At 40.0% G+C, this 27,789-nt stretch overlaps 1 protein-coding gene across 2 annotated transcripts in view; it reads left to right on the top strand.

Moving 5' to 3' along the window:
- The first annotated feature begins 2,699 nt into the window (after positions 1 to 2,699).
- STX7 (syntaxin 7) overlaps positions 2,700 to 27,789 on the top strand; it is a 32,406-nt gene continuing 7,316 nt past the window's right edge. The window contains exons 1-5 of one of the 2 annotated variants that reach the window (XM_071740902.1): positions 2,700 to 2,826; positions 10,046 to 10,199; positions 23,319 to 23,388; positions 25,192 to 25,282; positions 26,960 to 27,097. In XM_071740902.1, the coding sequence (XP_071597003.1) occupies positions 10,118 to 10,199; positions 23,319 to 23,388; positions 25,192 to 25,282; positions 26,960 to 27,097 (381 nt within the window). In that variant the 5' untranslated portion in view covers positions 2,700 to 2,826; positions 10,046 to 10,117. Of the gene's footprint in view, positions 2,842 to 10,045; positions 10,200 to 23,318; positions 23,389 to 25,191; positions 25,283 to 26,959; positions 27,098 to 27,789 lie in introns of both variants that reach the window. The other variant, XM_071740901.1, reaches the window with a different exon arrangement.

The following is a 27,789-nucleotide window of genomic DNA, read 5'->3' on the forward strand; positions in this document are numbered from 1 at the left end:
GGAGAAGGATGTGGGAGGCAGAAATTAAGAGTCAAGAAGGTGGGGCAGATTCAGGTACGGGGCTCAGAGGAAGGAATGCCCTTTCAAAATCCAGCTGCGCTGTTTTTAGTTTAATTTCCCATTCTTGCAGTCATCAGCTGCAATACTGAGTACTGATCCTCAAACAGCACGTGTTTGAAGTGACATCCCTTGTGGCTCAGTTTTACATACATCACCAGGAATATAAGGGCCTATACTCTGATTTTCAGTTAGTGAACATCCAGAGCATTCTTCCTGGTACACTGTACCTATGAATAGCAGGGTCTCAACATTTTCCCCTTTCTTTCCCCATTTAATTTCACCAGCTGAAATCTGGTCACTCTACAAATGCAACAGAAAAAAGTGCATAAGTAGATGAATATATGAAAAAGTGCATAAGTAGATGAATATATGATTCTGAACTGTGGGTAACGCTGGTCTGGAAGCTCTAGAAATAAGTCAATTAAATGAGCTTAGAGACAGAATTCTGTAGCAGCACTTCTCTTCAGCACCTCTGACAATAAATCTTAGACAGCTTCTTTACAACTCCGGTCCATGGATTACACACCACTGAAAACACTCTTATCTGCTAGAAAAGGAAAGCATGTGGAAACCAAAGGAATCCAATAGGAATTCTCCTCTTTTATTTTAAGTGATGAAACAGAGCACCTTGTCCCAGCCAACAGCTTTTTTGTAGGAGTTAAGAAAAATCTTCCATGGACTTACAATTCTCTTAGAAATATCTGATCAATAAAAAGGACTTCTTGGCTGGTCTCTTAACTGTATCTTCATATTTATTTTATATGATTATATTAAAGAGATAATTTAAGTATTTCAATAGTATAGACAACATTTTAATGAAAAGTTGCTCATAATCCAGCTTCTCCTTCCAGGCTGTAGTATCATTGCTGCAACAAGTTTCTTTAAAGCATTATATAGTGAAGATTGTTAGTTTTTAAACAATAAAAGGTGGAAATTGTGAGCCAACAGCAAGTGAGAACCAGGAATTTGCTCATGAAACATTAAGAATCACTTGAAAATGTTTGGATACCTCTTTTCCATAGCGCAAGAGTGAACAATGATCAGCGATGACCTCAAAGCTACAAAAAAATATAATCAACTGCTAATCTCTAGACAAAGTATTCTCACTGACAAAGGGTCACTTTTCAATATTTTTAATTGGAAGCACATATTTGACATCAGATAGCAAAAGATGTATTGTTTTCTGAAGTAAAACTGACAGTGAGCTCAGCTGAAGCTTTAAAAAGTGTGAGTGACCAGGCTCAATCAACAGAGTTCATATGACAAACACTTGGAGATAAAAATCAAGGAGACTCCTTAATTCAGCAGGGTCATGCATTATACTCTCATTAGTGCACCATCTAGTGGGATCATCTTGGATCATCTTCAGTGTGCCAACGTGAGTGTAAAACACCTTGCCTATTAAATAATTTCTAATCAAAATAAACCATTAAAACTGTCATGAAGTTGCACACAGTTCATACTAGAATGTTTTTCCTTTGTAACTTTAATTTATGAAAGTGGTAAAAGGATGTTTCCAAACATAATGAAATTTATTTTAATAAAAAATTTATGTAGGTGTACGAGTCTCAGAGGCTATCATGTCTCTCCTTTTCAGCCTAATTTGAGACACATCAAGAACCACCTTTAAAGGGCAGTCTGCCTATTTCAGGCCCTTAACTTCACTCTACCGTGTTGGCAATTTATTGGACTTTTTTATCCGTGCTCTTTGTTTTTGAGGTTGCTACAGTTTCCACTGCTTTAGCTATTCCTAATTCTTAGCAAAGACCGAAATCTATGATGCAGCAGAAATAAACTCCAGTTTTAAACTTCTGCAGCCCTTCCTTAGCCAGTTTAGGGCTCTGCAGAGGGGACAGCACTGCGTGCCCTGTAGCACTTAATGCACACCGGGGTGTCCTGCAGACCGAGCAGCCCAGCCCAGCTCTGTGGAGCATCTGGTCCTGTAATGGGGGAGGAATCCTGGGAGGATGCAGGAATGCCCCAGCTGGTACGCAGGCAGCCTCAAGGCATACCTGTTCCTTCCTTCTCCTCAGGCAGCCGGGTCAGGATGAGACCGAGTTTCCTACAGCCTCTGCCTCGTCTCTCCCTGGTACGGTGCCCGGGGCTGCCCGGGCAGCGGCCGCTCCTCCGTCCCGCCCAGCCCCGTGTCAGCACACCCTTCAGTTCTCCTTTTTTCCTGGCACTGCTTGCCCCCTCTTCTCAGCTAAATATCGTAAACCTCCTCGTCTAAAGGCTCCTTTAAGTAAATCTATTATTGCCCACTCACTTTCTTCTAAGCGTCCCGCTGAGAGACAAAGTGACCAAAACCAAAAGCAGCGCTTCAAAGCAGGATATTAATGTAGTAACATCTTTTCCACTGCAACACCGTTTCCTTACACACGTGTTCCCCTTAATTCCTCATGCAACAACATCATTTCCTTAAATTACACTCCAGCCCCGTATTTTTTCCACCTGCGGAGGGGTGCGGCTGGCGAGGGGCGGGGGCTGCCCCATTCCCCTCGGCAGCTCCCTCTGCCTGTCAAACCGGGAGCTCCCATCCGCAAGCTCGGACGTCCCCGCTCCGAAAAGGCCACCCCGGCCGCTCCAGGCTTCGCGGCCTCCTCTCCTCACCCCTCCGGCCCGCCGGGCGGGGCAGCAGCGCGGTCCCGCCTCTCCACGCCTCCGCCGTCACGGCGGGACGGGGCGGGGACGGGAACGGGACGGGGCCTGTGTGTCCCTCCCCGCCCTGCCGGTGCTGACAACGCCCACCCCGCCCGCCGAGAGCAGGTTCGTCGAGGCCGGGTAAGGGCAGTGGGATCTCCGCCGAGGCGCCGGAGCGGAGGGGTCGCGGCTCGCCCGGAGGAAGGAGCAGTCGGGGCGGTGTCCGGCCGGGAGCCTGTGTCAGGGCGGTGGGAAGGGCCTCAGCCAGCTGGGGACACAGCGCCCCAGGGGCCTGCGCTGGGGTCGGGGCTGTTCCCCCGGCGCGGCGGTGCCGCCCGGTTTGGGGCGAGCGGAGCGGCTGTGGGCGGGAGAGGGGCGACCGGGATACGGTCACGGGTGGGGTGGGTGGGAGGGGGGGGGGGAGATGTGGGCAGGGAGGGAGGTTTTGTAGTGGGGTGGGTTGTGTCGCCACCACCCTCTCCTTCCCTTCCCCCTACCGCTCGCAGCCTTCCCCGTGGCATCCCCCTGAAATCATGGCTTGGGGTTTGATGCTGAGCGTGATGCTGGAAGGAGAGACTCGGGGCCTACAGCTGGTGTTTTACAGTAGCTTAGTGTCGAATTGTAGGGTAGGAAGGGTCACTTCTGCCGTGTTGAAAAGCTCTCCAGATCCGAGGTGAGATAAGTGTGTCAGCAGGAGAAGAGTGTAAAAATCACCTATGTAAATAGCAAGTCCAGGCCTGGCTTTTCAGGCTGCTGGCTTGAAGTTATCACGACTTTTCCTGGTGAACCTCTTGCCTCTGCATCAGCGATGGGCACTTCTTGAAACTCTAGAAGGAAGTGAAAGGTTTCGCTCCGCTTTGCATGAAATGCATCTTAATTAAAGCTCGGTGATAGAGTCCTGGGATACTTCCTGCCAGAATCGATGTGCTCATGTGCAGTGATCCCTTCCACTCAACAACAAACAGTGAAAAAGCAGAGAGCTCTGCCAGCAGGGCAGGCGGAGACCTCCTGACCCATCATAGTCTAGCCATGTGCTTTCCCGGCAGTGCATCCCTTCTGGGAGTGAGGGGTTTTATGTGTGTGCTGTTAATAGAAAATATAATGAAAAGAGGAGGAGAAAAAAAAAATGTTAAAATTGGAAGAAAGTGGTGCTAAGTGGTGGTGGCGTTACAGACAGTCTACTGTAGTTTTACTACAGTTTACAGTAGTGAACTACACCTCTTGTAGTTTTATATCAGAATATTAAGTAGCACTCTTCTTGGTTGCTTACATTGAAGTTAAACTCTGGTGGGAAGAGAAGAGACAATGAGCTGTATGTAGTCATGAGCATCCTGGTAGGGCTCAGAGAGACTCAGTATCCAGCACAGTTGGACTTTGTGCAAAGATAATTTCTCCCTCAGTGTCCTTAATCTGAGCATTTGGTTCCAAGTGAGCAAGATGCCATTAGGTAGATTTGGGTGAGAACACGTAGGAGGCTAAATGTCTTGTACTTCTGGTCCATCTTCATTTTCCTATGAGATGTTTGTCCGCCAGCAGCAGAAGAAACTTGGCACTACGAAACATTTATCTCGGATCCATTTTCAGTCCACCTATTCCCGTGGCATTAGCTCCTGTATCCAGCATTCATTTTCCTATTCCTGCTTCATCATCAGGTCTCTAAATGTTTCCTGTGCTCCTAGGAAACATAATTCCCTCTCTTAGGGTATTTCCCCAAGAACTAGTGTGTTCTGTTAGGTTTGTGAATATTATGTGCTTCCTTCATCTAGTTCGTTACAAATACCAGGCTAGGTGAATTTGACAATGATAAGCATATTCTTTTTTTTTTTTTTATCCATATCTTCTGAGCATTGGCGATACATTAGGCCTAATAGTATCTCAGCTTTCCATAATTTAGTTTTCCACACTGAATATTTCTAAATGCTGTCACTACTGTGGCAGTTTCAGATGACTAAAACACTGACCAGTGGCACAATCTAATATTTTTTTTTTCCTTAAAAGAAAAATAATGCTTCTAGCTGTTACACAGTAACAGCTTGGTTTTGGTGTTTCAGCGAGGCTAATGTGTCAAGGCTCAAGGGGTTGGAAAGGAAAATTAGCTTTCAGCATCTTTTCAGTTGGTGTTGCTGTGTTAGAGCAAAGGAAGTTTTATATAAACTTTGCTTGCTTTTCCCTACCCTATATGGATTTAAGTTTGACTTCTACCTAAAACTAGATGATAAAAGACAATCTGGAAACTTCTTTTATTGCTTTAAGAAGGCAGTAAGGAATTAATTATACTGCTATTTTTTTTGCATGCTTATTAGGCTCTACAGTTGGTTTTGTGTTATGGAAGCCTCCAGCCTGCCTTTATGGACCTGGATTGCAGCACATTAGGAGCTGTAAAAGCACGAAGTGGAAAATACAATCTCAGTATCTAGGTATTTTAGCTTAAGTATAAGGGGAAACAATAGATAAATGAAAAAAACCCACAGCCTAACCTCCTTCATCCCCACTAGAGGAAATAGTGACAGATTTAATGCTTACCTGCATATTACTAAGTCGTTTACTGTGTGCTGTTTATGAGAATCCCTTAAGTGCTGTAGTAGGGAGTATTTATCTTGCAGCATACTCTCTGCCCTTCTTTTTTAAATGAAGATTAATTTTACCTCCTGCAAAATTATTGCAAAATTCAATAGCCAGTGCTGTCTGAAAACAGCAGTGTGTTTTGGGTTGCCTTAGGTAGGTGCTAGAGTCACTCCTCAGGTGCACCTTGTCTCATCTCAGTATATGAGTGGTGAAACCTACGGAGGTGAAACAGTTTGCGCAATGTTACATTGCAGAAATCTTACAAATCATGGTTGTTACCATAATACAGTTTTTTTGTAACTAACACAGTGGCTGTCTGCAATTTTTTTTCCAAAGTCTTTATGCAGTTTCTCATTTTTGCCTGTGTTTTCTTGTTGCTTGAAGGACTTTTTTTTTTTTTTTTTTGGCAGTAGTTTGCAAAGGAAATTACATTTAGGATTTGTTTGGGAGAAGCTTTGTTTCTGTGGCCTTTATTTAGAAAAAAAAAAAAAAGAATCACATATAAGAAAGCCCTATGACTTGTCTCTGGATATTTAAAGGCATAAAATCCTAATTCAAATCAGATTTAATTTTTCAAGCATTTCTGTGAAATGCAGCATGTACTTTTTTTTTTCTTTCTGAAAGTTAAGGAAGGATCCATGTGAATGTTTGTAGGTCCTGATGTTAAAACATTGCTTAAACAGTAAAGAATATAAAATATATTAGATGCTTATTTACTGTAGGTGGCTGGAGCCTGCTGGGTGTTTAGGTTACTCCTGCTGAGATCTGACATGTGCTGTGCTTGTCACATCACATTGTTTTCTCCTGATGAAGGTTTCAAAGATGGCACTGGGAACCCTCTCTGTTGTGGAGTTTCTTTCCACTTTTCTCTGCATTTGGCAGTAATCTGACTGAAAACAGCCAAGAGAAAAGTGGATTTTTTTATCCATGCCTGAAAACACCTTTCCAGAAAAGAAGTTGAAACTAAGGTTAATTTTTTTTTTTTTTTTTTTTTTTTTTGCTTTGGTATGGAGTGGCAGTGTGATGCAGAAACCAGTCAGTGTAGAAATTTAGAAAAATATATAGCAATCCTTTGACTTCTCTAAACTTCTTGTACCTAGAGGGAGGTATTGCAGCAATGAGTGTTGACAAAGTGTTCTGATGGTTTCTTTCGTTTGTGCCAGAAGACTTAGTTCTTCGTACTGTATTCAGTGGCCTGACAAACCAATTTGCCATTAGGTATATTCCCATGGAAAGACAGAGATGGTGAGCAGAAGATAAAAGGTACAATCAAAAGCTTCAGCCAGCTGAAACTTTTAGGGGAACTGAAGACTACCACAGATGCAGCTCTGTTCCAGTTTGAATGCAAAGTCCACTTCCCTCAACTGCAGAACACAGTTAACTTTGCTGTTTAAAAAGTTAACACCAAAGGCAATAAACACCAAAATGCATCAGGGTGAAGTATTTAAATATGGAAATGAAAAGGGTTAATTTCTGTGGAAATTCAGACTTGATGAATGCTTCTGTCACCTTGGTATAGAAGGAGGTGCTTGGTGCACACATCTGTTTTGTTTCCTGGTGGCTGAAACCCTGACCTTGTCAAAGCCATTAGCAAAACTCCCATTGACTTTCCAAGGGCTCAGCTATCTGTGTTTTCAGAGGATTTTGAGGAACTCGGTGCTAAGAGCAAAGGGTCTGAATGGAGGTGAGACATTTGTTCAGTTTAGATGCCTGTGTTACTGTGAGAACTAGAATGAGGAAGAAGTTCAGACTTCCTGTTTAAAAAATAGTAATAATCAAACACAAATTTCCTTGCCTTTGGACTATTCAGTTTGGTTTTTTTGACTTGGGAAGTTCATAGTGAAGATTGGGAAGTGATGAGAACTGATAGCTTACATCTCTTTCTGTCAGTTCCCCAGACCAGTAGCTTACCCCATCACCCCTGCATTATTAACTTTCCTCAGGAACAGCATTGGTAGTTGAAGAATTTGAATGAAGTAAAACAACTGTGAATTTGCACGAATGTCCTGCAACTTAACTTATAAATATAAATTCAAATATGTGTGTTAATACAAAAAATTTTATCAACAATTAGAAATCTGTATGTGCAGACAAAAAGCTGTGTCCTGTAGAGGACTTCCCAAAGTATCATCTGAATATCCACTATATGTAGTTTGGCTGCCTAACTATGTAGCTAGAAAGCTGCCTAACTATGTAGCTAGAAAGTTGAAAAGCTCAGTCTTATGTGCAGAGTAACTTTTTTACAGCTGGCCATAAGTATCTTTAAAAAGTTTTCAGGGCAAAAAAAGAAAGTCTCTCCTTTTGTCAAGAGTTGGATGAAATACACTGTGTGTATCTCTTGACTGTAAGACTGTTAATGAGAACAGTGTTACAAGCAGCTGTCTGGAACATGAAGGGAGAGAAAACAATTGTGAAGATCTATTTCAGTGAATTCTGTAGCCTCTCTACACAAAGGAATTTGATCTCTTGATATGTCTCTCCTCTCCAGCAGCTATATTTCAATGTTTAACTTTAAATATAATATTTAACTAAAAAGTACTTTTTGCCACTGCTGGCATTGTAGTTAACATGCTACTTAAGTGTCTAGAAATAGTCATAACTTTTAAAAGCAGCATTGTCCAAAGTTCTGAGTAATCTGCTTTTTCAAGCTATCTTCTGTTATGTGGTTTCTTTGCATTTTATTCCTGTGATTATATTTTCTTCTAAATTTATATAATTTCCTCACTTAGTCAAAACACCATGCCACAGAGCCATTTATTTGCTATAAAGTTTTTGCATGCGTTTGCTCTTACAATATAAAATTAGTGCAGTGCTGCCTAGAGTTTTCAAAAAAGTCAAAGGTTGTTGTGCCAGTCTCAAACCAGATAAGTGGGATTTAGGCTGGCTGGCTGACTTCAGACTTTAGTCTGTGACCCAAAATAAGTTGAATCTGCATGTGCTACAGACAAAGACAGGAAACAATACTGCAGAGAGATAGCATGGCTAGCAGGCGACTGTACAGTCAGTACACAGAAGAATGCAAATACCCTCCCTCTCTGTTGCCTCATCTGCAGTCAGGTTGTTCATTACTAAGGGATGCTTCAGGGCTTGAAGACTCCAAGCAAGTTTTGGGACCCTGGTGGTAGCAGGCATTTCAAAACTGTGCAGGGTTTGTCTTCATGGTAGCAGAGGTTTCTCCATCTGGCATAGGTAATGTAGCCTGCAGGGTAGCAGGGATGTGCCTGACCTGTGCAGTTGCATTCCTTGGGAAGTTCTGGTGGGATGAGTCTGACCAGTGTAGTGTCTGGGCAGCTCCACTAGAGAACAGTTTGTATCACAGAGACGAAGACAGTCATATTTTAAAACATCTAGGGTGTTGCTGTGTTGTAGTAATGCAGGCATTTCCAAAGGTGAAAAAAAAAAAAAAAAAAAAAAAGAAAAAAAAATAATAAATTTGGCTACAAGGACTGTTAATAGTGTTTATTTTAAAATTTCATAAAGACTCGAGTTTGCAAGCAGCAGCACAGGTGGTATCATGCTTGACAAATCAGTTGACCTTTTCATTTCCTTATTTTCTGTTTAAACATTTAAATGTCCTTTCTCTTTCTCCCTGAAACGGAGTGTTATCAGTTTCTATTGAACAGAAGTTCAACAGACTAGGAGAAGAGGACTTTTCTTGGAAAGCATGTGATTTGGGTTGATCAGTGGAAGTGTGGGGAACTGGTGAGATTAAAATGTTAAACCCGTGAAGGTGATCCATAGAAAGGACGAAGTTAAGACTGCACAGCCTGGATGAACTTGTGAGATTGTGTTGGATGCACATATGCTTGGCATTAGTCTGCATTCTCACTGCAGAACAGCTAAATTGCCAGTTTTGATATTCACATTTATCCTAATTTGTATCTTGGTAATTTGAATTTGGAATATCTTTTGAGTTTGTGCTGAAATTTGGTCTGTATGGGTGGAGAGCAGGCTAGGACATCTCTAGTAGTTAAATGCTGCATGATTATATGTGTGTTCTTTTAGAGTGAGTATACTTGTATTTGTGTTGTCAAAGTTTTACCTTTTTGGATATATTATAGTTCTGGGTACAAAAAAATGCACCTAAGAATGTGTTTGTATACCCAAGTTGTTAAAAAATGAGTTCATATTAAGAGACACAGCAACTGAAACATGATAAAGTGGCAATTTGTGGAATTCAGCTGAAACTGGATTACAACTAAAACTGAAGTTGGTACAAATGATTGGTGTTTAGAGGGAACTGCATAGTTCCTTCATTCCAGTATCTTCTGCAATATCTGATGGTTTTTTTCCTGTGGTTTATTTATGCTAGGTTGTATTAATGGGATGGGTGATTCACAGTATGGGAATAATGATATAATTGGTTTGAGACATAATTAATCAGATGATTTGGCATTGAAAGATGAAACATACAGCTTTTTATGGAATGGCAATGATTATTCATGCTTTTACTTTGCTTACAGTGGAGAAATATGTTAAGAAGTTGTACGAAGGGTCTAGTTTCTGTGATGTAGCTGCTGTACTGTAATTGCAGATCTTAAGCTGTATATATTACTAAGAATCTTAACAGTAAGACATTGTTGGAAATTTTAAAAAAAGGATGTCCTATTTTTATTTAATACTTTAAGAAAATGTTCCCTTAAATTCCGTCTTTGAAGTACTGTGTTTTCAGAGAGGATAAACATGAGTTTTCTTGAATGTTTTCCTGTGTGTTCTTAAGGTAATGCAGAACTTTGTAAATCAATAACCAAAACATAACTCTGTTTTCTGGGTGGTTTAGGTGTCCTTCATACGTGGAGACTGTCAGACTTCTTCCCATCGTGGATGATCTTGACTGCAAATCTACTCAGCCATGTCATACACTGCAGGTTTTGGGGATCCTAATCAACTAGCCCAGCGCATAACTTCTAACATCCAGAAGATCACACAATGCTGTAAGTTGCATTTTTGCATGTTTTATATAAAATAATGGTGGTGCCCCTCATTTGAGGTTAGTTCTTCAGATTCATTCATGGGAGTTCACTCTGACTGCTCCTGATTATTTGATGGTTTTGTGGCATCCCACACAGTAGATCAAGTCCTTCCTATATATGTTTAAGTGTGATCTACCCTGAGAAAGTGTAGTATCACTCTGTATTCACCAAGTGAATAACTAATTAGGAAGATGGCTGCTGGTAATAAGCCAGTTCTGTCATGGCCTGTTATATGGCACCTTAAAGTAGTACCTCAAGATGTTTTCCTGAGCAAAGATTGCATGAAATATTTGCTGGAGGCTGAACTGTGTAGCAGGGACATGAGCTGTGGCCTTGCAACTTGTCCTTGGAAATACATATTAGATATGTAAATAAGACTGTGCAAGTTTTAATATACTTCTGCTTAGATTCATGCCACCTAATTTTGTTTAGTCACCTCTCTGAGGGGTCCAAGTTCAAGGTAAGTCAGGCTGCTGGGGTTTTCAGTCTTGTTCCCTTTCCCTCAATTTTCCATTATATTTTTAATATTATATATAGCAACTACAGCTCATCTCACAAATTCATCAGAAGGGAGCTAGCCACGAACAGCATAGAACCAGCTTTTGGTATGCATGTTTTTGATGCTGTGCAGGACATAAATTGCATGCAGAAATGGGTATTTTTTTACTGAAACTTCAAAGGAATTCTAATAAGTTAAGTGTGTCAGTTTTAATAAAAACTTTGATTTTTTTTTTTTAACAAGTTTTAAGAGCTGGTATTTGTATCACTGATTAGTGGCACAGATTGGGCTTTTTCTTATCCCTTCAGCTACATTTTGTGTTTTCTTCCAGAAGGAATTTATTTAAATTTCAGCAGACAGGAAGAAAAATAGCTATTTTGCTTTACTGAAAAGTTTCTGTACATCGTGATTGTATTTCCTCAATGTAAAATTAACCAACTGGCTCTGTAAAAAGCCAATATGCTTTATTTCATAAAATTTGCTCAGTGAATTCACTCGGTCTCATGCCTTCAAACTTGGTCTTCCAGAAACACTTCCTGACTGGTGTCAGAGACTGAGGCTCCAAAATGTAGAAAAGAAGTTTTTAGTTGTCAGGTGAAAACGTAAAATGAAATAAATGGTTGAAACTGGAGCACTGTGAAGACAGCTGCTGAATACAGTTAAACACCTGCTGCTGGATTCAGCAAGTCCTTGGTTTCATCCTGCTGCTTCAATCTCTTGTCTTGCTTCTGCTGTGTCTCCTGCTGGGACAAACAAGGTGTACCAAAATTCAGCAAGCTGCTGTGTCTTAGATGGGAGACACGCTGCAGGGGCTACTTGCAGTCCTACCTTCTTCTCCTTTTTGAAATTTAGATGGCTGAAGTCTGAGCAACAGACAGGTGCTTCTGCCATTCCAAGACCCAAGTCCAAATCTCTCTTAGCCCCACTGCTACATGGATGCAGAAACAAGAGCTTTGCTTTAAAAAGCACCAGCCAAGCACTTTTTTTTAGGACTGATACACAGCTGGATTTCATCCCTTGCTCTTCTGTAGACCTGACTGAACTGTTACTATGCAGTTACTCTTGTAGTCCATACTTCTCAAGTAGATTTTATGAGGATCTGGATCCAAAGCACATGCTGAACACGGAACGAATTCTCTAAGGGTTTATGGACACTTTTTTAGCTATTTTGTTCCTATTGGTGGTACCTGCCCAGCTTTCTGTCGGAAGGTGTGAGCTTCAGGAACTTGCAGGTCAAATGGGGAGAAGCCTGCAAGCTTAGGGAGCTATAGAGCTGCTCAGCAGCTGAGCAGGTGTCTCTTAGACTGCAATTCATCATCTTGGTTTTCAGAGTGAGATCAGTTAAGAGAGTTTTGTTTTGGATTACTGAACCGTTTCAGGAGGCTCCTGTAAAGTTACTCACACTTTTGCTAACTTGCAATCAAACTGTGAATACTGCTGCAGAGATATAGATGAGATAAGAGATTAGTTGAGAAGAAGCTGGCCCTGTAACTTGTGGGAGAAGTACAGGAGAACTTCCTGAATTAGACAACACTGAGCTGCCAAGGTTTCAGAATACACCAGAGTTTTATAGGTCAGAACATCAATCTTTACTGTTTCATTTCTGCAAGGTTAAATTATTACACAAACACCCTCCAAATAATAAATTTTCTCTGTTCTTAATTAATTATTTTTCATATGCCATACATATACAAGATAAAATAAATGCATTAAATAGCTTGCATTTCATAATGTAACCACATAATGCTGCTGTCCTACTGATTCTTGTGATCCTTACCTTTCCTAGTATATGAAGCCCACTGTTACTGATTGACAAGAAAAGCTTAATACCACCACTTAATACCATCTAGCAATAGTTACTTCTCTTTACTTTGAGTTATTCTGTGGTTATGGAGGACCACTGGGTTAGCTTATCACCCTTTTAACTTTAAGAACAGACCTTGATCTCTTGATCTTATCGTGATATTGAGTTAGGAGCTGTAAATTACTTCTGCCTTGCCTGAACTGCTGGTGAACCACTACAGTAAATGCTTTCTGTAGTGGAATGCTTGAGTTTCTTTGGAGGAGAGAGCTTGGTGTGTCAATTTAGGACTTGAAAGATAAAATTGAGCTAGCTAATGGGTGGCAGCATACGCTGCACTCTGAGCTCTCTTGGGAACTTAAGCCTGGAGGGTACCTGTGTGCTTCTGTGGAAAGAAGTTTCTTTCAGATGTTCTTTAAAGAAGAATCTGTGTTCTGCTTTCTGTTTCCACCATTTCTGCAGGAATAAATGATTTAAGTAGCAACGTGTAGGGAATGGAGTCTGCTTTACCCAGACTGAAAGTCATGTGTTGCTTATCAATGACATCTCTGAAATGAGATCCAGGGAACTAGTCTTGGAGTGTTTCTCTGTGCCTTTTCTTAAAACTGTTCCACTGAACAGCAGAGGAATTGCAGAGCTCAAGATTCTTCTTGATATGGGATGTAGAGAGGCAGGCCTTAGGCTGGAGGAGAGCAAGGCCCTCAGACCCACTCCTGGCATCTTTAGAGGATCCATGTGACTGTCCTTAGGCAGGGCTGTAAGACCTGGGGAGCCTGGATCACATGTGCTTGAATGAGCTGCAGTGTTGTGTGCTGAAACTCCATGAGGTCAGCAATGCCTGTGAGCTCTGTCTCACTGGGGTTTGGGTCCAGGTCTGTGTTAGCAGTGATGAGAAGCAGATCTGCAAACAACTAGAGAAACTCCAGGTTTAAATAATAAAGCCAAAGAAGAATATAATGAGCTTTGGCACTTCCTAGGCTTAGGCAGCTGCTAAATTTCTGTGTTACTAGAACACAATTTTTGATTAAGGTTTGAAAGTCTGTCTGTCTGGACTCTGGTCCAAAGTAACTGTAATTCTCATTCCAGGCCTATCTTATATTTGATTATAAAATCTAGAGGACAAACATTGTGTTGGACTATTGAAAGATGAAATAAAAGGTGGTTGTGGTTTGTCCACAACTTTCTGAATATCAAATATGGAGAACAGAAAGAAGATAGGAAATGGTGCAGGGTATAGGTCCCCAACCTGTCTGGGCTTTGCAGGTGGAGAACATATTATCAATGTCTTCTAGTCAGTGTTTACTGAAGGAGCAATATTTCCAGAAGTGGGTTTCATAGGTTGCACTTTTACTTCTGTGGCAGCTTAACTTGAGAGAACTCTCAATGCTTCAACTTTTCCTTGAAATATATCCTGTTGGTCACTCGTTTACTACAACTGGATAGACAAGGAATTTGTGTGATGCACAGAAGTGAGATGAGCTAGCAAATAATCTGTTACAAAATAAGTCCTGACTGCTTACAAATCTGTATTTCTACCAGGCATGTTCATTTACCGTACTACGTATATGCCTTGTAGGATGACTGCATTGAGTCCATATTATGATCTTTTTCCTTATTCTTTTCCTTTTCTCCTCGTCAACTTTTCTCCATTTTTCCTTCCTTCTCTTGAAGAGCGTGCAGCAAATTGTACAACAGGAAATCAGGAAATCTTGCAACAAAAAGATTAAAGTGGAATAAGAAAAACAACTAAAAGGCCTGATTTAAAACCTTTAAAATGTGTCAATTTCAAACTTCGTAAAATGGCAAAGATAGTTCTTCGAAATATGAGTTTCCTGAATTTAAATAATTATTTGTGTATAACAAAAAGAGAAAGCGTTTTGTTTAAAAAGAGGTTCCCAAGAGGGAGCAAAATCTGATCTGCATTCATCTGCATGACATGGTTAGAGAAACAGAGGCCTCTCCTGCTCAGTTGGAAGGGTTCGACTTGTGTTCTGACAGGAACTGTGCAAGAAAAAGTAAGCAGCCTTAGTTTTTCCTTCCCATTACATACCTCTTCTCAGGTCTCTCTCACACCTGTGGGTCATTGAGGAAGCAGACTTGTATGCTTTGGTTTTGCTTTGCTCCTGATATTTTCTTTTTAGCTTCCAAATAGGTCGGTCTGCAACTCCTCAAGAAAAGCCAGAATGATAGAGGATAGGTTGGTAGCTTCGTGTCTCTTCTGCAACCCAGTATTAAGCTGGGTGTAGGGAGCTCTTGGTTTAGAAGCAGCTTTTTTTTTTTTTTTTTTTTTTTCTTTTGCTTGGTAACACCGAACAAAGCCTGACACTGATGAAGTACACCCAGACTTTGAGTTTCAGGGAATGCCTGGTTTGAAAACTGCAATCAGTTACAGAACTTAACGTTAACAAAGTGAGGCATTCATATTCCCTCCCTACCTCTCCCTTACACTGCTACTGTTTATAAAGGTCATTAAGGCAGGATTTTCTGCAGTGGAAGTTGCAAAGTCAGTAAGGATGGCTCAATCTACCCTTGCTCAGTACTGGTAAGGTCAGTGATAGAATACCTGACTTCTTCATGCACCCTGAAACTCAGCTGAGCTGGAGAAGCATATGCTCTGCATATTGCAAGCTAATAAAATAACATGACATTCAGTAGCCACAATCCACATGTTCCTAGAGGGAGTCTGCCTGGCTTTGAGAGATTCTTTCTCATAAAAACTTGGGCTTTCTGCTTACTTTCTTTTCTGTTCATTGAAGCAGGACAACCATCAATTCATAGGGAGCACATTCCCAGAAGGTCAACTTCAGCCAGAAGAGATCCCCATCATGTGATACTTTCTCATGACAGCAAGTTTGTCCAATTTCTGTTGCATCCTTAGTTTTCTTTAAGCCAGTATTTTCACTGAATATTGTTAAAATGGAAGCTGAATTGCATTCATGGTATGACTTCAGCTTTCACTTCATCTAGCTGTAGAAATTATAAGCATAGATTAAACCCTGAAGAATATTAGGGGTCTGATATGTACATTTTTGCTGTGGTTTTTCAAAACGGGCTAAACCAGGCTGAAATCTTAATGAAAAACTGTCTGCCACTCTTCGTTACACTAACAGATTTGCAGAATTATTCTTCAGTTGAAGAAAGATATAGATGAGCAATTGAAAAATATATTAAATCACTGTGGTGTTGAAATCTGAGCCTGTATAAAAACAATGTCTATATTTAAAGTTTGGTTTTGTACAGGTGTAGTTTTAAAGCAAATAGGCTTAAAGAAGACTTGTTGAGACTTCTCACAATGATACTGTCAGAAATGTCTGATTAGCTGCAGTTAACCAGAATTTAATGTCATGGGAAGATAGTAATTGGAACAATGGGGTTTTTTATTGTTATCATTATTTTTGGTGTTATCAGGAAGGTTTCTTGGATTTAGGATGAATTTTTGATAAAACCTTAAAGGCTCATTATTTAGTATTTTAAGCAGCCATAATAGTTCTCCATGTTCCATTTTGTGGGCTCCTCCAAGGCTGCAGATTTGAACTTGAAACTGCTACATCCAATTCATAACCTCAATGTGAAAGATAATAGGAGGAGGAATTCAGTTATTTTGGTTCTATGTAAATGCTTTTCTGCAGTGAGGTGAAGTCATGAAGCCCACAGTTATTTTAGAAATAAACTGTTTCTGAAAACTTAAAGCATGAATTATTTGAATGCTATTCCTAAAGGCCTTGTTCTGTGTGAAGGGCATATATATTTATGCCTCACAGACTTATTTATTAATTTGGAAAATTATGTTAAGATTTTTCTGTGTTTTGTCTTCTTTGTTAAAAATATTTTGGTTCTATGGGAAATAACATAAGAAATAGTGTCTTATGTGGATGCCATTGCAGGAGAGAGAGGGGACAGGTGTTTATTTACACTAGTGGCATAATAGCATGAAAAATGGGTCTTTCTTGTATACTTTAGAGCCGTGTTTCTGTTAATTTGTGCAGAAAAGGCAAAATTTTCCTTGTCCTACACTGTTTTGCTCTGCCTCAGTCTGGGGGTGGTGGGGACAGAAGAGCTCTAGTGAATTAAGATTATTTCAGAAGCAGTTTAAGTAGCAATTGTAAAATCACTGGGCAATATATGAATAGCAAGGTGACTACTAAAGACATCCACAATTTGTCTGCAACTGTTGCTTTTGCTGATGGAGCAAGCATGAATGGAGACAGTTAGAAAAGAGACCTTTTGCAAACCAGCATTTGCAGCAGACAGGGGAAGGGATGTGGCCAGGCTCCTTCCTATCTCTAGAGAATTACATTTCAGAGCCTCTCTTAGGTACTTAAAATACCTATTCCAATTCAGTTCTGATGGATTTTGCTCTTTGTGGACAGGAGAAGAGGAGATTATATGGCAACTGCATTATCTAGAGACCCCTCCACCAAATCTCCTACAAACCTGTTGTGCAGGAGGCTGCACTCCCGTTAGGGCTCAGACCCAGGTCAGTGGTGGATTGCCAGTGACCTCTGGAGTGACAGCTACTTGGTTGTGACAACCAGTCAGTGATGGGTTGTGTGTTTCTGCTTCCACTTTAGCTCCTGGGTTAGCTTCCTGTGTTAATGACCCGACCTTTTAAAAACACCTAAGCTTTCTTCATGTAGGTGGGTTGGGTTTATAGTGTTTGTGCAGCTGCAGAATCATGCATAAGTTAGTAAGCTTTTATAAAAGATTGATCCAGGAAGGTTTCCTGCAGCTTCTGTCCATCTTCAGTCAAGTACTTTCAGTCGAAGTGCACGAGGAAAGCAAACCAAATTGGTTTTGAATAAACTGAGAAATCCTGTCATCCCTAAGAAAAGGAATTTTAAACTGCTGTAAATCTAAAAAATAATGCTTCTATTCCAATAAACCAGCTCTGAAATGACTCTGAAGTTTATTAGATTCCACACCTCTTAGTCTGTGTGATGTGCTGTGTGTTGACTCACTTTTTCAGCGAGAAACAAGTAGGAGATTTCCTCATAATTACTCAACCAGTGGAAGTGTGTATCAGGAGTTTGATGAAGCATTTCTGAATGGTGACTGTGCTGGTGCTGTGTACACTGCTTATTTGCCATTTGAAGCCACAGCTGAGCCTGAGTCTTGCAGACTTTGCATTTGGTGCTCATGAAGGAACAAACGTTTTGCTGATCTCATGCATTCTGCTTGGGCTCAGGTTCTAGGAGAATGACTGAAAATCTGTGGCTTTAAATCCCCATTGTTACTTTTAGTCCCATGAATGTCAGGCAGTGACTAAAATCCTGTTTGTCCCTTTTTAAGTAACAGGCAGTGGCATGGGGGGGACCTCACCATTACAGTCAATATTTGGCAGCAGCTTTATCTGCTGCTTGGAATTCTTACTCCTTCCTGTAACAGGGCCAAGCCTTGCTGTTCCATAAGGCAGGTTTTATTGTTCTCACCCTGCCTGCTTGTCCAGTTCTTGTGTTCTACAGTACAGTGCCTTGGTGTTTGTTGCTCCTGGTGCTGTCACTGTTTTTTCCGAGCACACCCTATGGATGCTGCATTTCCCATGGAAGCATTAGACTGTGACTATAAAACTGGGCAATGTGGTGGGTCTGACTTGGACAGTAGCACTGAATGAAGCTGTTCCTGTGTGACTATAGTGCAGTCTTGTGTTATCCACTTAAGAAGTGAGGTTCCAGACTGCAAAGGGGTAATAAGCAGTACTCATTAAACATATTGTTTGGGTTATTCCTCAATGTCATGCTTCTGTGTTGTGGCCATCACTTAGGATTCAGTGATCTATGTGCCGATTCACCTCACTCTTACAGCTGTAAAGCTACAACAGCTTAGTCATGGTAACTTGAGAGTTCAACTTTTAGTTTTCCAAATGTTAAATAGAATGGAGGTTGAGATGGGAAGACAGCTGGGAACCTTCTTTTCTGTAGGCAGTTAATTGTAAGTGTTCCAAAGACCATCCTCAGTTTCCTTTTTCTCATGCTAGGGATGCTTGGATGCTTCTCAGCCCTGTCAGATTAAAGGGGATGACCTACAGTCCACTCTTCATTTCACTTCTCTTATTAAAGTCATTGCCTTTCAAAGGCTATGATTTTACTTAAAGATTTGGAGGGCTTTTTGCTTCTTCTTCTGCAATAGCACTATGGTGTTACAGGCTGTACAGTGATTACTAATTCTCAGTTGGAGCTAACTTTGCTTTTTGTTCCTAGAGGCAAGAAGTTGTTTTCTTTTTGGTCTTCATTTTATTTACTTATTTGTATATTTATTTTAAGTTCAAAGTTCTTGTATTATCTTAAACATTTTCATGGTCAAGGAGCAGAACCAACAGTTATGTCAACATGGATTTGCTTTTTGTAATGGAACAGCTTTGCAGAGGCAGCGGAAAAGCAAGGGAACATGAGGAGAAAGGAGATCAAACTTTCTTCTTTCCCAGGCAGCTGAAAGCCAGCTCTGTAGCTGTGTGATTCCATATGTGAAAATGGCTTTATCTAAGGAAAAACTATGTATTGCAGATCTGGCAGGAACATGTTTTTGTAGTACTCCTACCTATTAAAAATGTAAATCTGACCAGTCCTGTGACCTGTGTAGAGAAAAGAAGGCATTTTATAAGAGACTGTAATTTGTTTGTTTGGGGTTTTTTTGTTTGTTTGGGTTTTTTTGTTTTGTTTTGTTTTTTTTTATTTATTTATTTTGGTTGTTTTGGTTTATTTTGTTTATTTTTTGTTTATTTATTTGTTTGGGTTTTTTCTCTTTAACTATAGGGAGACCATGCAGTGACTGGAAATGGAAGTCCTGATTGGCCTAGTATAAGTAAACATGAGCTGACTCTTACACTATTTTCTCTGTAGGAATTCAGATTAGGTCTTAATTGTTTCTCTGGCTCATCATTAACCCTGTATGACCTGTTCCTTAGCTTGTGAAAGGTCTGAGAGTAGCTGGGTAGCTTTCAGTAGCTGCTAGTTAACTATTACAAGATGTAGATTAGGAATGCCACAATGACAAGTGAGGTCGTTTTACTAATTTGGTATTGCTTCTTTCTAGTGCAAGACTCACTGTCAGGTGGAAGAAGTGAGATCCTTTTCTTTTGCATACATGACAGCAGTTGATTGGAGAAAATGCATTTTGCTGGGGTGGTATTGTGCACCCTGCTTCCAGCACTGCCCAGTTCCCAAGGGGGACTCGCCTTCAGCCCACAGCTGGCGAGGCACTGCTCCTGCAGGGTTGCTGTGTGAGCCCTGAAAGAGCTGTTGATCCTCATTATATGCAAACAACCACCCTAATCCTCAGCACAGAAGTGGCTGCAGGAGTTAGGAGGTGCCTCTGATGGAATCTGCTTCCATATCCTGGTTGATTTTGATGCAGAACACCCGCGTGTACACGGAGCCTCCAGCTCCTGAGCAAAGTCCTGCAGGTATCTCTGCCTACCAGAGGAGCCTGAGCTCAAGTGACAGGCCTGGCACTGAAATGGTGCATGGATAAAATCATGCACAAGATCCAATCAGGCTCTATGACGGGATTGGTAATGCCCAGAAGGACAGGAGGGACCTCTGGTAGTTGCATTCCCATTGTCTGTCAGAGCTTATTGGGAAGCTGGAAGAATCAGGATGTGGGAAAAGGAAAACCATAGAGGCTGAGGTAACCTAGGAAGCCATCAAATCTGTGCTCTGATCTTTGGTCCCTGACTGTTACCCTTATGTTTGCAGTGCAGAGCTAGGACTTTAGTCAGTTAGACTTAAGCACTTGGCTCTCTGGGACTCTTGAGCATTATTAATTTATTGAGAAGCACCAAAGCAGCGGGTAGGTGCCTTGATGTGCCAGCCTGAGCTGCCTGCACAGGGGTAAAATTCTGGGTTAAACAAGGCGGGCAGTGCCATCTTAAATACCACCATTATCAGTGAAGCCTAGGGAGCTCTGTTTTATGAAAAATAATCCCAGGTTTCCAGCAGTTTTGCTCTTTCTCTTCAGTGCCAGGACTCTCTCCATGTTTACTTCCCATATGGCATGGTAGAAAGAAACAGCAGAGGTGTTCTTACAGTCTAACTTTCATGAAGAGAGACTGAGGCTATCCTGCTTTTCCCTTGAGGAAGGGAAGGGATATTGACTTCTGTGGAAGAAGTTTTGAAGCCAGTTTCTGCTTTAAATAAGATTTGTAAGATTTGTAAGATTTTGTAAGATTTCTATGTGTATGTGTGAGAGAACAAGACACGTTACCTTGTGATCCAGGTGGTAACGTCTTAAAACCCTTTTTAAAATTTGTTTTTAATAATAATGATGGACAAGTTCTTGGACAAATGTCTGTGGCTTAGGTGGTTTTGTGACTACATATATAATATGAAATATTTGCATACTTGAATAAAAAGATGTGCAGTATAGTTCATATGAGCAAAAAAAGAAAAAGAGAAAATGAAAATGAAAAGAGAAAAGCTATTTTTTTTTTGAATAATTTCCTTATTGTGGAAGTTTAAGGTGGAAAATGCTAAATTACAGGAAGCCCAGAAAAATTGGTGTCAATTCAGCCTTTTTTTTTTTTTTTTCCCATTAGTTTATTTCATTTTTTCCCCTTGAAATTTGAAAGGCTTTTAGCACTTTTCTGTTTTGATGCATTCTTGCAGACTTGTCGGTAAAATATGTTTTAATTTTGTGCAGAATTCTTGAATCACAGGACCTTAACTGGAATAAACTTCCCTCTGCTTGGTATTGTATAGCAGAGCAGCCAAGTGGTGCTGGCTTTTGATTTCGCCTCAATTATGTGTTTAGCTGTGCTCATTTTTGTAGAAGTAGGATAAATATCTGATTAACTTGGATCCCAAATATTTTGAGTATAAGCTTCTTTTCAGAGAATTTTTGAAGTGAGGGCCTTTATTCAAAAACACACACCTAGCTGTTCCTCATGTGCAGTTAAATGCTGCATCTCTAGGTGGCGGTAGGACACACCGGTACTTTTTCTGCAAAACAGCAGTTCACAGGGCTTGCAGTTTGTTTTGTTTTGTTTTTTCTTCTCCCTTTAAAAACACATACAGAATGAGCACAGACTGAACACCTTGGCTCTTGAATCAGAAGGAGTGCCTTGGAACAAAGAAAGGATAATTTTTGTTTGGTTTTATAGATGTTAAAACTTCGAATGTTGAAGGTGACACCTACACTGGACATAAAAAGTCGGTGTTTATCAGTAGGTGTGACCATCTCCACTGCCCAGGAGCTGCAGGGAGGCCCTCCCAGCTCCCCAGGTGGGAGCCTCTGCTGTGGGCTGGGCAGGGCTAGTGGGTGTCAGCAGATGGCAACTGTGGACAAAACTCAAAAATTTACTTTTAAGTTTTGCTGCTGTTCAGCTTGGTTAAAATCCAGGCTGCATGAAATTCATCTTGCAGTTCTGTTCCCTTCTGTAATTCTTTTAGTAGCTTATGTTCACTCGGTTCCCTCATACTATCTTGAAATATGGACTTGATGATCTCAGAGGTCCTTTGCAACCTGTCTGATTCTGTGATTTAATTTTTACCTCATGCGAAACTTAAGTACAAACTTTCTCCCAGTTTTTGGTATCTTCACCACCTGGGTGTGCACAGAAGAAACTGACTATAGCAGTCATTGACACCATGATATTATGTAAAGTAGCACAGGAAGTCCATCTAGTAGCACTAGTAAGTAGCACTAGGAAGTCCAGTGTCATCTAATTCACTGGAGACTAGTTACAAAAAAAAGATTAGAATTAATATTATTATTAAAAATGTTCTAGTGAGTTCTAGTTTTATCTAACTGATTGACAAAAATCACAGGTAATTAACTTCTTGTAACTGAAGTTCTGTTTCTTACAGATCTATTCCATGGTATATGAAAAAATACTTTTTACTGCAATTTTAACTCTATTTGGGGGAAAAAAAGGTAGTGTGCTGGTAAAGTGAGCGTCCCACTTCATATCACACAGTCATATTTTCTGTTGACTGTGTGGTACTCCAACCTGTCTGAAGAGGGCCACAGAAATACAAGGGAATATATATCTACTAGCAGAGGTCAGGCAAAAAAGGGGTTTTTTGCATATGTATTCTTTTCTTTTATAAGATGTAAGGGCATTAAGCTGAGGTAAAGCCCATTGAGGATATTAGTTTTGCAGTGTGATAAACTGCATATGCTTGGAAGTGTCTGTCCATTTTTTACCTTTCTTTCTCATGTGACAGTAAAATATATGAAGCTGAAAATAAGGCTATGAAAATGTGTCACTTTTTTACAGTTGAAAATGAATATGCTTTATGAAATACACTGGTGGTTTGTATCCCACATTTAAAAACGTAAGGATCTCAGAATTACAAATTGAACCTGCACACCTTTTTTAATGTATTGTAAACCCTTTGTTGCTGTCTCTTCTTTAATGCACTGGTTCTAAAATATTTGTGTATGATAAAGCCATGGCAGTCTTTCATATGGCTTTCCCCAGTGGCATGCCTAAAATACAGTCAAACCAGAATAAGAATTGTGCTGCTTATTTTAAAAAGTAGTATTAAAAGGCCTGATTTATGCTTATATTGTGAAGCTGATCATTAAGTTGCCTCTTTCTACCTAGACACTTGAATACATTCCCATCCTTTATAAGAAACCTGGGCTTTGTCTTTGACTTGACGAAGAACATTCGCGAGTTGTTCTGGAACGTCTGAAGTAGTGTCTTTGTAGTAGGTTGAAAGAGTCTTGAGTATGAGTTTCTGTCAACTTTTGTAGGTTTAGAATTGTTGAGCAAAAATTCATGAAATTAAGTGGGAGTTGTCAATGTCCCATCAAAATTTCTCTTCCTCTTCACAAACAGCTGCCGAAATACAACGAATACTACATCAGCTTGGAACACCCCAAGACACACCTGAGTTGAGGCAACAGCTGTGAGTACTTTACATGAAAACATTTAATTTTTTCAAATTGTGAACACTCTTCTGATGAGGTGGTTTTTTGCTAGACAGTATGCTTGATCTAACTGAGAAAGGAAAGCGTAGATGATAGGAAATGCTTGAAATTAAATGTTGAAAAGCCCACTGTTAAAAATTTATCTTGGATGGTCTTTGTAAACTAGAGTCACCTGATTTGCTTATGTACTTTGCCTATACAAAACCCATACATCTATAAAACTTATGCTGTATGTCAGCAAAGGAAAAAGGACAGGACTAGAAAGCAGCATCACTACTTTAAAAACAGCCACCTCTTTCCACCCCAGTAATCTCTTCAAATCTGTCTGTATAAGTTTTACAAGGTAATGAATGTATTGGGTGTATTTTTGAGATATGATACTGGAGAAGAGAGACAAATGTCTTTTCAGTGTTGAAAAGTACAGTACAGGATGATACTATAGATATAAAAATGATATAACTTCCCCCAGAAGTATAAAGAAAGCAGAAGTGAAATAAGGCTGCAAGACAGATGCTGTGCTGTATGGTTCAGTCACCCTCATTAATATGCCACTGGCCAAGTCAGTCAGCTACTCTGCATTTTTCTGAATGGTCTAATGAGCTGCTATGATTTTTTTTCCCATTGAACTGCATCCCCACAATAATCTCTGAATCATAAGGTAAGAGGCGTGTTGTGCTAACCCTGTGGGTGATAAATTTGGCAGTCTTCAGTTATTGTGGTTATTGCCACACTGTGGCAGTCAAACACTAGAAAGAGGTTTATCACATGCATTTTGTGTGAACAGCCACATTGCTTCCCAGTGTTCAGAGCCCATAACTTCAGCCAGTTACAATCAACAGTGGATAGATATCCTACTGGAGACTGTGAATAGGTGAAGATCAAGAAACACAGTTTATGTCATAACCACACAGGATCTAGGCATGAATTCACAACTAAAATGGACTGAAACTGTTGTGAAGGACACATTCTGGTCCCTTTATGATGGAGGTAATATATATGTTAATCTTCTTTTCATTTACTTCTGTGCCTTTTTCACTCATCTGAACATTTAGACCTTCCTTTCATGTGGGTATGTATCTGAAGAGTTACTTGATTATTTTAAATACTAATGTTGATTGTTCTCTAATAGCTTTCCAGATAGTACCTTTTTGTATATGCTGGGGAGGTGCATACAAAAGCAGGTGAAGAATTTGAGTTGTTCCAGGAAAATAATATAAAGGAGCATGTGATTATATCAGAAGCAAAGAGACTAAAACACAAATATGCTGTTAAAGACAAGGGGTTTTTTTTAAGCCTGGTTGAAACTATTAATAAATAATGGAGGTTTTGGCTAAGTTCACAGCTGTTATAACATAGGAGAATATAAATATCTTTGGCTAAGCTTCCCAGTAACTGTCAGGAATTGACCTCTTGTGGACCATGGTGCCAGAATTATATTCAAACCACACAGAAAAAAACTTAATCTTATCTGCAGTTATTCTGAACTTAGTGATGACCAGTGTTTTGATAGCCTCAAAAGGACCATGCCAAGCATTTTTTAGATACTCACAATAACTAGAAACCTAGTTACGTATAGGAAAATAAGATGAGTAACAGTGCTGTCACCCTGAGTCACTGAGGAACATGCTTTCCTTCAGTATCTGTCCTACCTGGAATCCATGGTTACACACCTCTACTGTGAAGGACGGAATAAAATCAGCTTTGTGCACTTCAGAAGCATTTATTACTGCTGGTACAAAGTAACCTAATGGTCACTAAGGAAACTTTGCTTTTGGTTTTAGGCAACAGAAGCAGCAATACACCAATCAGCTTGCCAAAGAAACTGACAAATACATTAAAGAGTTTGGATCTTTGCCTGCAACAAGTGAACAGGTACAAAACCAAAGAGCATGGCTTGTTTGACTATCGTGTTGGCTCATGTAGAATATTTGAATGACTTCACTTCTGCATGCCTTTTTTTGTGCTCCTACCAGGCTTTCAAAGTGCTGTCTTACTGGTTGACATATTTGCACAACAGGGACACTTAGAACACAGGAATATTTTCTTGCAGTCCGGACATGTTCGAAAGTTGGTTTTATTTATCAGGAATGAGACAGTCTGACTGAAATGCCAGGAGTCGAGGCGGTGTGCTGTGCCTGTAATTTCAGGTAGCTGAACACTGTAATCCATTGCAGTGATCCCAACTTTGCTTCTAGGGGCAAGGTTTTGTGTGCCAAACCCCCCTGCAGGGCAGGTGGCTAGGCCACGGTCCAAATAGTTTGATTATGCACAGTAGGTCTGTGCTACAACACTGGTATCAGCATATATGCTGTAAACGTCCACAGATTTTTTCTTTCTTAAGAGCAGTGGAAAGGAGCTGTTTCTAAAACAACGTGTCCAGGCTTAAAACTGTTTCTTTCCCAGGTCTGTGTAAAATTTCCACAGGAGGTAACATGGGAATTGGCTGTTTCCATTAGCATACTTGCCTGCTATCCTCTGCTTTCTTATCATAGCAAAATCAGTCACTTAGGTAAGGGAAGAGCAAAAGGGTCCTAGAAAACATAGGTTCAGGCTGTTGTCACTCAAACAACTTGCCTGGGTAGGAGCCTTGAGGAAGATTAATTGTCCTGAAACACTGAATTCAAATGGCATGATTCACATATGGTCATCCTGTCAAGGTATAAACTTCTAATAGAAGTGTTAACACTTGGTCTTGGAATATAACCTCTAGTTCAGGAAAACTATGTTTAGAGTTGTTTTGGGTTTGTTGTTTTTTTTTTATGGTTTCTCTGTTTCTGTATGTTGGAGCTGAAAAAGTTGTCTGCGGGATGTTTTAATGGTTTAATTTTACTCCTTTTGTCATGAGCATCTTCATCAAAGCTGCCTCTCATATGCATAAATAACAGACTGATGAGTGGCAAATTATATCCTCTACCAACCCTTTCTTCCAAATTTCTTATAATATATGCATTTAAGAAAATGTGATGAAGCCTCTCTTGGGTGCTCAGTATTCCTTGTCCCTCTCTCCCTAATAATGTTAAGCCTGACATGTTAGAGCAGGTATTTTAGTACCAGTTCTTAAGCACTTAAGGCAGACTGAATCCAGTTCTGGATGCAGCTCAGTATGTATTTTCAACATTCATGTAAAATGTATGTGGAGCCCTGTCTATTTCCTTTTCTGCACCCTTTCCCCCATTCAGTTACCTGTGCATATTTTAGCATTTGGATATCAAGATATTTCACACTTAGACAGTAGTTTTTATAAGCAAGAGATAATAAGGAAGGTAGAAAGGTTTTTTTTATCCCTTCCCATTTCTCATTTCCAGCTGTTAAGTGAAGCTAAATATATTGGTTTCCTCTTTAAATATCTTAAATTGTGGCAGTTACGTGATTCCAGGGGGAAGGAAGGTTTATCCATGCAGCTGCAAATGTTTGGGGTTTTTTGGGCAGCTTTCCTTCACAACTATTTAGAAAAAAAGAGAATATATGCCCTAGCTTCGAGCAGCCTGGAAAATGCAGTCTTTGAAAAGCCTGAGCTCATTTGACTTGGTAAAACTTTTTCTTCTATAGCGTCAAAGAAAAATACAGAAAGACCGTCTTGTGGGGGAGTTCACCACAGCCCTAACAAATTTCCAAAGACTCCAAAGGCAAGCTGCTGAGAAAGAAAAAGACTTTGTAGCCAGAGTAAGAGCCAGCTCAAGGGTATCTGTAAGTATCTGGAATGTGACATTATACTCTATTTACAATGTGTTGGTGGTGTTGGGTGTCAAATTTGTCTCCATAATGCTACTTACAGAAGTAAGTATCTGACTCCAAATACTGCAGAAGATGTGCTATATAGTTATTTGCCTTTAAGATTTCTTTGCTTGCCTTTATGCATAGCTGAATTACATGTTTGTTTTAAAGTAAAGGGTGAATGTAAGTTGTATATACAACTTATATATATATATATATACATATATAATAAATATATATATGTATTTAAGTTGTAATAACCCTCCCCCCAAAGAACTGTTCTTTTCCTGGCTTTTATCAACCAAAGCCATGAACTTGCAAAAGCAACTTTCAATAGATTTTTAAATGCTTTTGCTGGACCTTTGGGGAAGAATTTTCCCCACAGGGAAGAATCACATGCCAGATTTGAAGTTTTGAGGAGCTTAAAATATTAAACTTTTTCTTGTTGGCATATCAATTTTGCCATTTCACTCTGCCAAATAGACATTGCTGTACTTGTAAATTTTAGCAGGCAGTTACTGATTTTTTTTTCTTTTTTTTTTTTTTTTTTTTTTTTTTTTTTGCTTGTATTTCAGCTTTATGCATGCATAAAGCAAAATCAGGATGAGAACATGTTAAATCATGTTTCAGTTTCAACTTGACTTGCTGTAAACCTTGTAATATTG

Source organism: Heliangelus exortis, chromosome 3 (assembly GCF_036169615.1).
Source record: "Heliangelus exortis chromosome 3, bHelExo1.hap1, whole genome shotgun sequence".
In the NCBI taxonomy this organism is placed as follows: domain Eukaryota; kingdom Metazoa; phylum Chordata; class Aves; order Apodiformes; family Trochilidae; genus Heliangelus; species Heliangelus exortis.